Source organism: Scatophagus argus, chromosome 5 (assembly GCF_020382885.2).
Source record: "Scatophagus argus isolate fScaArg1 chromosome 5, fScaArg1.pri, whole genome shotgun sequence".
Classification (NCBI taxonomy): Eukaryota; Metazoa; Chordata; class Actinopteri; family Scatophagidae; genus Scatophagus; species Scatophagus argus.
Window position 1 is genome coordinate 10,943,327 of NC_058497.1, and position 13,050 is coordinate 10,956,376.

The window sequence follows — 13,050 nt, forward strand, 5'->3', positions numbered from 1 at the left end:
ACACTGATGTCAGCGGCTCAAGGTAATTGTTTAATCTATTGTCACAATTTTGAAAACCATAAGATTTTTAGATTTACACTCATTAGAAAACAGTAATGATGTTGCATGCTGTGTGCTTAATTGCTCAATTCCAAATAAACAAATGGAACAGCACAGCCAACAACGCTTTGATGTCCTTGTTCAGAAACGTTCAGCAGAGATCACCTCCACGCTGGGCTCTTGTTCCGTGGTGTCTACTCGCTCAGGATTACGCTGATTTGAACAGGCGGTGTAGGTCCCTCGAACCAGAAACAGCACCGAAATGACAGCATAGTAGCTACCATAGACGATGAACTGCAGAGAAATCCTTCTGTCATCCTCAACACTATCATTTTAATCACGCAGTACAACAACCTTCACTAAGTATGTCTCCATGCAAAAGCACATGACAACCACTAGGTGTCGCCATGTCTACACATTTTGGTGTTTGCTATCGGACAGAAAACTTATGCTGCTTACTGCTCACTCTCATCCACATCCATAGTGCCAGTAAAATGAAAAAAAGTATCAAGAAAAGTTAATACTTGTGTATGGACAAACCTGTGTCACAATGTCCAGCCCCAGTACAGCTTCATCCACAACTATGAATGTTAGAATGGTCTGCAGTGAAAGGGCTACAAAAGTATTGATCCCAAAAGTCAAAGCGTAGCACTCCATGGAGAGTTTGGATGCAATCTGAAATCTAAAGACAGAGTTCTTGTCATTGAAAAACAGCGCTGAAACATTTAGTTGATGAATCGACTGATTGACAGAAAATGAATGAACTACTTTGATTAGTTAAATAATCGTTGGGGTCACTTCTCAAGCAAAAATACAGACATTTTTAGCCAGGTTCTTTTTTATATATTTCTTTGTTTAATATTAATAAAAACTGTATATTGTAGAGTTAGGGAATGGGACAAAAGCAGTAATTTGAACATGGTTCATGCTTACATTTTATAGACAGAACAATGATTTGTTTAATGGAAAACATAACCAGATGAGTTAATGATAAATCTGTAGTTTCAGCCCTAATCTAAAACAACAATGTAAAGCTTATTTCACAGATAAAACTACACTGCACTGATCTTCCTTACAATTACTGTGAGGGTTTCAGTAGGTTACTTCAAGCTTTGCTGTTCGGTGCATCTACTGAGAGAGGGACTGTTATGAAAAAAACCACACTAACACTGCAGAATAAAAGTCTGATCTGGATAAATTCTACAGTGAACTTACGTTGTGATGGTGATGAGGAGCATGTAGCAGGACTTGAACAGAACGTAACCAGCATAGCATACCCAGATACTGCTGGTGAGCGCCATTAGAAACACAGCCCCTGTGGCTACAGCTGAGAAGATCCCTAATGCCAGCTCTCCCCACACAGCCCAGGTGACCTTGATGTGGCCCACAGAGAAAGCCGCCGCAGCACCTGACCCATGAAAACAAAGATGAAAGTGAATCATCTGTCGTCACAGTGGACAACACCCCCACTGTGCCAGTTCATTCTTGTTGTGATTCGTTCATTAATCCTCAGGAAAAAATGTCTTTCTTTGAACATTGTTATGAAGACATGGCCTCTTAACAGCACCTTGGGCACACACATGCCTTCGGTGGCCTCCACAGCAGTCACCTGTTATGATGAAGCACTTCCACCCAGCTCATGGAATCAACTATCAGCAATAATCAGAAAACCCATTACCTCCTAACTCTGTCTCTTTAATTGAAGCAATTACTCTTCTTATCGTGCCAAGGAAGGTTGAGAATAAGCCAACAGGACCACGGTGCTGCCTTTCAGATCAATACATATTTTCCATTTAATCAGCTATCCCACAAAACCAAGAATAGCTTGGTAGTTTTATTTTATCTGCAAGTTTTATAGGTCTATGTGCCATCACACATGGCAGCTTTAAATAACATTGTTAAATGTTATTTTGTTCTATATACGTAGCAGCAAACATCTGCCTGTTCCCTGTATTAACTGAACTGTTTCCAATGTAGTGAAAATCAATCATTCCCTGCTTCTGTGAATCTCGTGTTCTTCTGTGAAATTACACTTTTCGAAAGCAATTTTCACTCTTTCATTAACTGTGCACATTATTCTCCCTTTTTAATACCCTGTTTACAGGATAGTAATAGTAATTTTGGAAAATAATATTTATGTGAAGGAAAAAGCTGATAATATTATTGAGTTGAGAGAGTAATTATGACAACGGGAAGCTGAATGTGGGATCGAGTCAAAATCAACTGCAGTGCAAATGTTCATTGTACTGAAGGAACAATCCAGTGCAATAGAGTGGATTATTGATGTGTTTCTAATAGTGTTTGGGGTCTATGGAATAGAGGAATAAGCTGCATCAAGCCTTGGCTACACAGGCAATATTTATTGTTGCACAGTGAGTATTAGTAATAATAATAATAGTAATAATTAGTAATCACTGTGCAATAATAAGTACATATGTATATATGCCGACTGACTTTTTATACAAAATATCTCATTTTTCAAGTACTTTTTACTGCATATTTATTGTGTATATATTATATTTTTTACTTTTTTTTCTTTTAAAGAATATTGTCGGTAATTCCTGCTATGCTTGAGCCACTGTACCGAAATTTCGTTTGCGATGAAAATCCAAATGACAAATAAAGGAAGTCTAAGTCTATTGTGATAAATTCATTTTTGATTATCTAATGGTATTTGTTGACATTAAGTATAGAATATCACCAGACTTATCCTTTCATTACTCTATGTGATAATACTGATTCCAACTGAAGTAGCTCAAGAATGATTTTACCATACAGTTGAATGTTGTTCTCTCTTACACACACCTATTCATGGACACACAGTCTTACCTACAAGAGAGCATGCAGCCTCTACACCACCGTTGTAGATGGATGATGTGGCAGATGATTCTATATGGTCCCACATCAGCTGGATGTAGTTGAAAACCTGCACGTAGCCAGCTGTGGCCAGAGCCCACCACAGGGACCAGTAGATTAAATGCCTGCATGGTGGGATTTATTAAAATTAATATCATTAAAATATTTTCAGGATTGTAACTAGAATGCTAAGCATTACCTTATGATAGAAAAACACCACAATAAATAGCCATTGCATTTGTTCATTTGCTGATGTAAAGTAAAACAAAGCTATAGTGCAAAATGTGAATAAACAGCTCACTTGCATTCAAATTGTGATGTGCATTGATAAAAAATAAATCAGAAAAAGAAAATGCCTGGATGAATACGACTCCCTGAAGCTTTGCCAAAGTAGACTGCCTGCAGTGGCCACAGCTTCCCTGCTGCACCAGCCAGCATTGCCATTACTCTCCATGTCCTCTCTCCCTGAGTCAGCTTCATCCTTATACATCACTGACTCCTCAGGCCCATCCCTCCCCAGTGGCCCCTCCTGCTGGGACGGCAAGCCCTGAGCTGCAGCCTTTTTCCCTTTGAAGAACAGGCTCCTCTGGGGCATGGGCAACCAGAAGGAGACGAGAAAAGCCATGCTTACAATCCCCAGAGTGGTAGCATTGATGTAGAAGTAGTCCACTCCTGTTGATTAGAGTTTTTGCTCAAAATTCCTCATAGTTAGCTTTGCTATTAATTTTGAGATGTGCAGGCAAATATCATTTATATTAACCTATTACCTGCCAGGGAGACGAGCATTTGGCCCAGGCAGGCACCAAGTGTATATCCAGTCAGCATCGCACTGCGCACATAACCAGTGGCTTTTTGGTAATTCTCAACTGGAATCACGCTGTAAATGTAGGAGAAGTAGGCCACCTCCGTGGATGTCACTACAGCATAGTTGACCTGTTGATGGAATGGAACAGCTTTATGGAGGCTGTGGCAAATCATGAACAAATCGTGCATCCTATTTTTAGAGGTTCTTCTTAAGTGATATGCAACAGCACAGCAATACTGCCTGATGACCATGAATAAAGTCTTACTGCTAATAATGTAAATAATTGTGCAGTACTGTAAATATTGTGTGCGTTTTGTATAGTTTATTTTCTTAAAAAATCAGTGTAAATATCCTCCTGTTTGTACCTTCATTTGCTGTTCTTGTGCTGCTGTGACACTGACAATTTCTCCACGGCTGCAGGACTAATAAAGGTTCATCTTATCTTATCTTATATTATCCATAGCTGTGCTACTGACCTTATTGCATCTTATTCATTTTAGGTTATTTAAGTTGGGTTGGTGCATTTCTGAATTATAACTGCTGCATATTTGATTATTCTGAATAAAACTTGAACGTTACATGAGAAACATCAGTACTATTTAACAGGTTTCAACAATTTTCATCGGCGTTTCAGTGGACCTGAAGGAAGACCATGGCAGGCAGGCCCGGGGCAAAGCAGAGCAGGATGTAGTTGGTGACTAGGAAAAGCCCCTGTACCATAATGAGGGGCTTATACCTCAGGAAGTCAGTCAGGAGGAAGATGGGGAACAGGAAGGCCAGGTAGGAGTATGTCCAGATGGGGAACAGGTAGTTGGTCACCTGTGGGAAACAAGCACCAGAGAATAAGTTGCTGATTTCTTGTCCATGGCATGCATTTCCCATTGTCAGTCAAAACTGAAGAGCAGTTGGTCTCATAAGTGCTTCTAATAAAAGATACAGTAGTTGATATATATATACAGGCTGTAAAGTAACTTAATGTACACATGTTTGCACAGAACAGTGTTTCATGTGTCTGTCATTCTTACCACTTCTCCAGAGATGTTCTTGTTTGGTCCAATTAGGTATGGCGTGAGGAAAGGTTCTGCTACTCTGCAGTTAGCAAAAAACCCATAGAGTGACAGGACTGCGGTGGGATAAGCCCAGCCGACCATGCTTGTGTCTCAGCAGAATATCCCAGGGACTGTCTTTGGTTCTTATTTCCAGTAGCGTTGCCTACACCTTGGTCTTAATTTGAAGTCGGACAACCTGCACCATTCCCCTTAGTGCGTTTTTGAAGCTGCCGGTATTCATCAGTAGCTAAGATGGACACACAGTAATCTTTATCATCTACACGTGCCTTTGTCACAGTTTATGAGCGGTAGACTTTGGCCTGTTGGGAAACAGAGATAGCTGGGTTCAAGCCTATGTGACAGATTTTATGAAACAATTCGACAGAAGTGACTCCCCACCCGCACTCTAAAATGTTGTTTATTTTCCTTACTTAACTAGGAGTAAAACACACCACTGACGAAATTGTAAAACTCAGACTTTCAGAACGAATAATACGGACCCCACTATTTCTACGGCTCTCCCTGTGGGCTCTGTGTTTAATGCGAAAATAAAGAAGCAGTAAGTTTGCGTATGAAAAACCAACTTGTCATCCAACCTGTGGGTTGTTTTGTTATGTTCATAGTGCGCATGCGTAGCGACTGCACGCAGGCCTGTATCGCCATAGCGACGGCTTTGTTGATCGGTGATGTGAAGTGCCCTGAATACACGGCAACATGAAACTCAAGCGGTTCCTTCTTAGGTATTATCCACCAGGTAATACAGTTAACTGATTAACTCAAAGTTGTCCTAATTGTTACGGTTGTTCTTTTAGGGGGAAGCCGCCCTTTTGTAGAGGAATGTTTTCAACTCTGACAACAACTTGTATGCCAACATAACTGTAGCTCCATGGTGGTTAGCGTTTGCTGAGTTAATGTTAACGTTTGTTACAACTGTTGTTACACTGTTATGGTCAATTGAGTTGCCTTTTGTTGCTGAATTTGTTTTTCTGCTGCCAGGTATAATATTGGAATATGACAAAGGAGGGTATTTGAGGACCAAATCAATCGACCTTCTGGATTTGACTCCAGAGTGCGTGAGTTGTATACATATACTCACACTCATATACGGTAGCATTCATGAAGTTAAGCTAACAGCACCGTGGCTAGCTGATAACTGTGTGCTCGTAATAACCCTTTGTTGGAGTGTTTCATCTCTTATGAATGCTATAATTTCATTATTAAACAACTTTTTAAATTAACACTACGAGGTGAGATGACATTTAAAAATGACATTTTCCCACTATACAGCACAAACCCAGATGAGTTGTTGGCAGAAATCATGCAATCGGAGCCTCTCATCACAGAGTCCCGGGCTGATCAGGTCAAACAACTGATCATTCGACTTCAGCAGAAACAAGGCCAACAGAACCACCACAGATTCTGTTTCTCTAAGGTCAGACACTGGACTCATACTGGCATTACAGGCCATTAACAACTGAATCAACGCACTGACATGACATCTGGATTGAATAAAGTAGCCCTTCATTCATTTTCCTTTACAGTGTATTGCTATTCAGTTTTCCTTGACAGGCTGTAAAATCTTTTGTATGGTTTTGTGAAATAAGTGTAGAAAGCTCTTTGTCTTTTCTATGTATCTATTGAGAGAGTTAAACAAACACAAGTGGATTTTGCCTTCTGTAAAGCTGTGTTACTCAATTGGCAATTGAAAAGATTTTGGATGATGAAATATTTGGCATAATGAGCTAATTACATCAGTATATTAGTTGCATGATTTTTGTTCTTTGTGAGTGTTATCTACATCTGTGCAAAGTTAGAAGTCGTGAAATTAGCCAGTGCTCCAAAGAGGCACTAGAGAGCAGCAGTGATAAGGATAATAACTTTTAGAATCAGAAACATGCCACCAGTCTAATCACAATAGGTGCTGCATGAGTGTCTTGGTATAAGGAATACACATAACTTACCGGTAATTGTTAAGAAGGTAGGGTTGGTTTCGTGACTAGAGGTCAGAAGATGGTGATGTTTTCTGCCTGTTTCTAAAATTGGTGATGGAGTGGAGACAGAAAATCCTTCCACCTCTGTGGGAGGGTGAGAGTTTTCGCATTACATCACAATCACAGTAATTCTATATGATTAATCGTAAAGATGAATTAAATAAATAATTACTTTACCTTGGAGGTCATATTTTCTAAGCTTTGTCTGCTCTTTTGCAGGAGCTTAAGGCACACATACTGCCACTGACAAATGTTGCCTTTGATAAATCAGGGTCAAGGTAGGTTTATCTGCAACACACGAAAGTCTGGCACTTGTTTGTTGTGCTGTTCTGTACTGTTCTCTCTGACACTCTGCAGGTTTATAACTGGGAGCTACGACAGGACATGCAGAGTTTGGGACACAGCCTCAGGCACAGAGCTGCACACGCTAGAGGGTCACAGGAATGTGGTCTATGCCATTGCCTTCAACAACCCCTATGGGTAATGAGCTGTTTCAGCAGGACTTGGATTGTAACTGAGAACATTGCTCTATGTATTAGGTTTTGGAAGGTGCTGTTCATCTCACGAATGCAAGTTGCTTTGATTGATTTTGTTTTTCTTAAACTTAGAGACAAGATCGCCACTGGCTCTTTTGATAAGACCTGCAAACTGTGGTGTGCTGAAACGGGCAAATGTTTCTACACCTTTCATGGACACACGGCAGAAATAGTATGTATGACAGTCTGGTTTAACTGAAAAATATTCATTATCTGTTTGTTTTTAGTCAGTTTTTGCTTCATATGCTATACACTACTGTGTGAATGACCACACGCCTCCACCTTGGGCCCAGCATTTAAACTACATTGTTTAATGCTTATACTTTAGTATCATCTTTAGTGCTTAGATAAAAAAAAGTTTGCCAGATCCCTTTAGCTTTGAATCCAACACTAGTGACTTTAAAGAAGACTTTTGTATTGTGTAGGTGTGCCTGGCGTTCAACCCCCAGAGTACACTAGTAGCCACAGGCAGCATGGATGCCACTGCCAAGCTGTGGGATGTGGAAACTGGGGAGGAGGTGGCCACTCTGACTGTGAGATATCTTTTCTTTACTTACTATATCGCAATGCCTGCCTTGCTTTTTTGTATGGCTCACATCCATTCATTATAAATACACTGATTAACTTTTCCTTCATTTCAACCAGTAATTATTCTTAAATTGAGGGGAGTAGTGAGCTCTCTTTGATGTGCAGACTGCACGTGGGTCCATGGTGTGACTGCTTGGTTGGTTGGCTCTGTCTCAGTGAGAAGCAACTCTTTGCAGTTCTCCCTGTTCTTTTATTACTTCACACCTCAAAGAATCAATCATGCTGACAGCAGTCACTTGAGCGCAGAATTTTAAGCATGTGCTCATTTTTATTTATATACCTTTGAGCCGTAAGTCTGTATGTTTATTTCAGTAAATAATATTGCATGGTTAGTGTGCATTTTCATCTGTGCAGGGACATGGAAAGAGTTTTGAAGAAAAAGGAAATGAGCCAATGTGGGATAATGCTATTACTTTTCCAGGGTCATACTGCAGAGGTCCTCTCTCTGTGCTTTAACACAGTGGGAAATCAGCTTGTCACTGGCTCCTTTGACCACACAGTTGTTATATGGGATGTTGCTTCAGGAAGGTCAGATATTTTCTTTGTTACTGCAATGCATGCATTGATTTTTGCACGTCTGTCATGAGTTAAACTGTACAATACACGCATAGCACCCATAGATTTGATTCTGCATACAAGACTGCAGAATCGACTCACTGCTGCCTTTACTGTCTTTCTCAGACGGGTCCACACTCTGATTGGTCACAGGGGGGAAATCAGCAATGTTCAGTTTAACTGGGATTGCTCCCTGATAGTCACAGGCTCTATGGACAAAACCTGCAAGGTGAACTATCATGAAATAGCAATTGTATTTGTTTTTTATTTAACTCTTTCAAATATAAAAAGTCCCCTAATAGAGCGAATTTATATTTTTTGTTCACAACAAAGTTTGTCAATCATTTAGTATTTTTAACTATTGTAAGACAGAGGTATTTGAGATGGTTAGCTCTTTGCATTCATATCCACAGTCTTCTGTTTAACACTCTCTCTCCACTTCCTGTCTCTGGGGTCTCCATCATTTAAAGACGAAAAATTAAATCCTAATTCCTTAATTATGCCAAGATGAGTCACGCTCTCAAGTAAGAATTATCCACCTCACTGCATTCCTCCAGGGAAGATGGTTAAAATAAGGCCACTTAAGACAGCTAACAGCTACATGCTGGCGTATTTTATGAGAGTGTGTATGTCTCGTATGTGTGTCCTAGTTTGTGTTTGCTCGTGCTTGCTTTCCTGTCTGTATGTGCATAATTATGACACTCAGAGCATCCTGTGTTATGTGCATGTATTTGCAGTTGTGGGAGACAGTCAGTGGGAAGTGTACTGCCACTCTAGTTGGGCACAAAGAAGAGGTGCTCGATGTGTGTTTTGATTTAAGTGGTCAGTTCATTGCTACTGCTTCTGCTGATGGTGAGACTTACAGTTCATTCACTAAAACTTTACATTTCTAATAAACATGGCAATCTATAGATAGATATTTAGACAGATAAATAGAACATTAGATAGACAGATTGATAGATAGAACTGATTGATAGATTTGTGTATATGCTGGTTTCTTGGGCATAAATGTAACAAAATCAGCATTTTGACATGTCAAAGAAGTGCCTGTACACTAACAGCCCTACCTGTTCCTTTCCCTGTCAGGTACAGCACGGGTGTTCAGTGCAAACACACATGAGTGTCTTGTGACGCTAGAGGGCCACGGTGGAGAGATTTCCAAGGTATGTCACTCGATCTAACATGGTTTCTTTGCCATAGCCTGTGAAAAGTTGTTTTATGTCACCATAGAGAGCTTGTCCAAAAAGGATAAGTCTCATCCTTTTTGGACAAGCTACAACCTGGGGAATTTGTCTCTTTGATAATCTGAATAGGAATTTACTGTTGTTGTTTTAAGATACAGCATAACAATATATCTATGTTTAGCATTCTACAACTATGAATATATCCCATACGATTAGCGTGTCTATCTGAGTCTGTCAAAAGCTGTAACAAAATCTTATGTCAGCTTTTTATAGTCATGCATTGTGCAATGAAGACTAGTGGAACAGAGAGTAGCACAGAAGTGAATCAGACTCTCTAAAATACTCTATATAGACAAAAGTATTTGGACAGGGGCTGTTTTTCAAGTGTTGGGCGGGGTCCCTTACTATGCTTCCAACTTTGTGGCTGTTTGGGGAAGGACCTTTTCTACTAAGTCCATAAAGACATGGTTGTATGAGTTTGGTGTGGAAGAACTTGACTGGATCTCAACCCCATCAAACTCCTTTGGGATGGACTGGAACGGAGATTGTCAGCCAGGCCTTTCTGTCCAACATCGTTCTTATCTGACCTGTTTTGGTTGTAAATATTTTTTTTATTATACTTGGTTGTGGGGCACAACTACTAGTTGAATGAGTACTTTTTGTGTAATGTCAACCCTCAGCTACAGCTCTGCTGGCCAGTGTAAATAGGATACTGCCTCTACTCGCCTTGTTAACATGGGATAAACTGTGATGCTGAAGTGGAGGGACAGGAGTCCTGGCTTCAGGCTGTTTTGTGCTTACTGTGTCACATGGAAAAGCTCAGCAAGTAAGACGTAGGACTGTAATGATGCTTCAGTTGATTTGACTAATTGAATCTCTGGGCACTAAACTAGATTTTCAATGTTTTCTCCATGAGAAATTCTAAATACCATCTGTCATTCCTGACTCTAAGTGAGCATGGTCTGACCTTGTCTTATTAGCCTTTGAACTCAGAGCACCAAATGCGATCTCCATGCCATCACATGTAATCAGAGATTATCAAAAGTAACCTTTAACGTAGTTTAACATGCCCTGCCATTAAACACATACTTTGGCATAAGGTGTTTATTTGTTTGACCCTGCAATGACCTTTACTTTAATGGGAGCAGACACTGGCCCTGAGGGCTTCAGTGTACAAGGGGCTGAGAAGTTGCCTCTGTTTACTGGAATACATCAGGCACTCAGTAATAAATAGGCTGGATAGAGAATCATTCCAGAGGATTATGACACTAATCTCTTCCTAACAGGACACCCCCCCCATGCATCTTAACCATGACCATGTTTTTTTATTATTTTTCTATCAGTCTGTCCCTTTGTTTCAGTGTCTCACTCTGTATGCTCTTGCTTTTATTTTCAGTATGCCTCACTTTTCTAGTAAATTCCATGTGCTGCCTTTTCATGTTTTAAATCTGGAAAATATAAATGACTGTTAATGAAATAACTGACTCTAATAACCTGCATGCTTGTTTCTGTGTGGATTCTACTATACATAATATCTCACTTCAGGAATTCATAAATTCTTTGGTTTTCAGATGTTTTGATTCCACTAGCAAGAGCAGCCCTGTTTTCTATACCCATCTTATCCAAATGCAGGGTCAAGCAAAATGGTGAAATTTGGCAATGAGGCAATTTTAATGTAAAGTCTTAATTTTTAGAGTTTTGATTAGGTTGAGGTTTCAAGTGTCCTAACTCTGCAAAACAGAAACATTAAAAGAAAAACAGTTCAACTTTTGAATCATGAATCATTGAGGTCGGTGAACCAAAGCTGGTTCCTTAGGTTACATAGCATCCATCAGCAACACACTCAAATCATACAATTTTAGTATTTATCCTGACAACTGATTATACATATCTTTGTAATTTTTACAGTGTGAACCCACTTAGGAAATGAGGTTAGAATTAAAATGTAATATGGAAATGGGTCTTGTTTATTTATACCTCTCTCCATCATTTCTTGTTTCCTGATGTTTTTTCTTTTCTGTCTATTTGAACATTTTTATTCCATTTCTGTATCTGTCACAGCTTCCACTCTCATTTTATTCCTCCGGTCTTTTATCTTTGTCAGCTTCTTCTCTAGTCAGTTTCCATTTCCTGTCTGAGGCTCACTCCCTGGTGCTCAGTTTAAAGTTTTAATAAAAACATACTTTACTTTCATGGCTATCTAGCGCCAACTTCATTCAATCATCTCTTCCTTTACCTCACTACGGTGATACATAACCATTCAGGGAATGATAAACCCAGGGTCTAACACAATCAGATTCAGCTATGGTTTTCATAATACTGAACTGGAAAAACTCTACACTAAAGTGTGCCACTGGTGCCTCTAGTATTTAAAGTTGAATGACCCCCTGTGGAATAATGCTGCTGATGTGGTCAATTTTCTCCTTTTCCTGTCATTTCAACCTCTTCTGGCATAATTTCTTATTGAGCAGTCCCTCTTCCCCACTCTACTGCTCGTGTAGCAGACCTCTGAATAAAACAAACTCACCTGATTCTCTTGGTAGATCTGTTTCAGCCCCCAGGGCAACAGGGTCCTGACTGCCAGCTCAGACAAGACAGCTCGTCTGTGGGATGTTCATACAGGGGGATGCCTACAAATTCTGTTGGGGCACACTGATGAGATCTTTTCCTGTGTCTTCAACTATGAGGGTGACACTATCATTACAGGTATACACTGTCAACACACACAGCGCATCAGACAGCCACACACTGTCAAAATGAAGCTTTGAGCAGCTCCTTGTTGGCCGTCACAAATGCTTAATTGCACATTTTAGATGAAAAGAGTGCAGCTGTGTCCTTCTGTGCAGCCACCTGTTCGTGTTTGTGCTCTTCTGCAGGCAGCAAGGATAACACATGCCGCATCTGGTACTGATCGTTCACTCGCCCACGCAGAACATCAGCTGGACATGCACATGGACAGAATAGTCAATTGACCATGCATTACTGTCTATATAAGTGTGGATTACTAATTGCAAACTTCTTTAGGTAAAAGTGGTTTTCAGCATCTGTGTAAGGTTAAAGTAGATAGCAAATCATTTCCACTTGACATAATTTATCTCTTGAATCATCCTCCTGTTACTAAATCTGCTTCACTTGTTCCTTGACTGTACCACCTTCACACTTGGTGCTGCACTTTAGTGTGTGTGCATCAAGTTTAGAAATTAAACCATAATTACAAAATGTAACTGAAGAATGTAAGACTATAATAAAGCCCGAACACAGTAGCTGTTTACCTCTGCTCCCCTACGTAAGCTAGCTCATCGTAGCTTCCTATTTGACATGAGAGTGGTTTCAGTCTTCTCATCTAATGCTGTGTAAAACTGTAAATAAGCTTATTCCCCAAAATGTCTGGTATTTGAATCTTTGAAAAATACCGTCTGAACATGATTTGAAAAGATAACTATTCTG

The 13,050-nt window shown here is 39.9% G+C and overlaps 2 protein-coding genes across 3 annotated transcripts; one reads left to right on the forward strand and one right to left on the reverse strand.

Moving 5' to 3' along the window:
* Nucleotides 1–17: 17 nt before the first annotated feature.
* Nucleotides 18–4,851, reverse strand: slc19a3b (solute carrier family 19 member 3b). The gene is made up of 8 exons (XM_046388929.1): nt 4,726–4,851; nt 4,340–4,519; nt 3,663–3,828; nt 3,252–3,567; nt 2,869–3,020; nt 1,255–1,447; nt 580–721; nt 18–333 (listed from the first exon to the last, which is right to left on the reverse strand). The coding sequence occupies exons 1-8, from the start codon at nt 4,849–4,851 to the stop codon at nt 181–183; spliced, it is 1,428 nt and encodes a 475-aa protein (XP_046244885.1). The 3' UTR covers nt 18–180.
* A 549-nt stretch (nt 4,852–5,400) lies between these two features.
* Nucleotides 5,401–12,866, forward strand: daw1 (dynein assembly factor with WDR repeat domains 1). 2 transcript variants are annotated; one of them, XM_046388706.1, is made up of 13 exons: nt 5,401–5,503; nt 5,746–5,818; nt 6,037–6,181; nt 6,960–7,018; nt 7,098–7,220; nt 7,349–7,448; nt 7,702–7,809; nt 8,286–8,392; nt 8,546–8,648; nt 9,157–9,271; nt 9,506–9,582; nt 12,147–12,309; nt 12,480–12,866. In XM_046388706.1, the coding sequence occupies exons 1-13, from the start codon at nt 5,464–5,466 to the stop codon at nt 12,512–12,514; spliced, it is 1,248 nt and encodes a 415-aa protein (XP_046244662.1). In that variant the 5' UTR covers nt 5,401–5,463; the 3' UTR covers nt 12,515–12,866. The 2 variants fall into 2 exon arrangements, with proteins under 2 accessions (XP_046244662.1, XP_046244663.1); XM_046388707.1 differs by having other exon boundaries at nt 5,437–5,503; nt 5,746–5,822.
* Nucleotides 12,867–13,050: the final 184 nt, after the last annotated feature.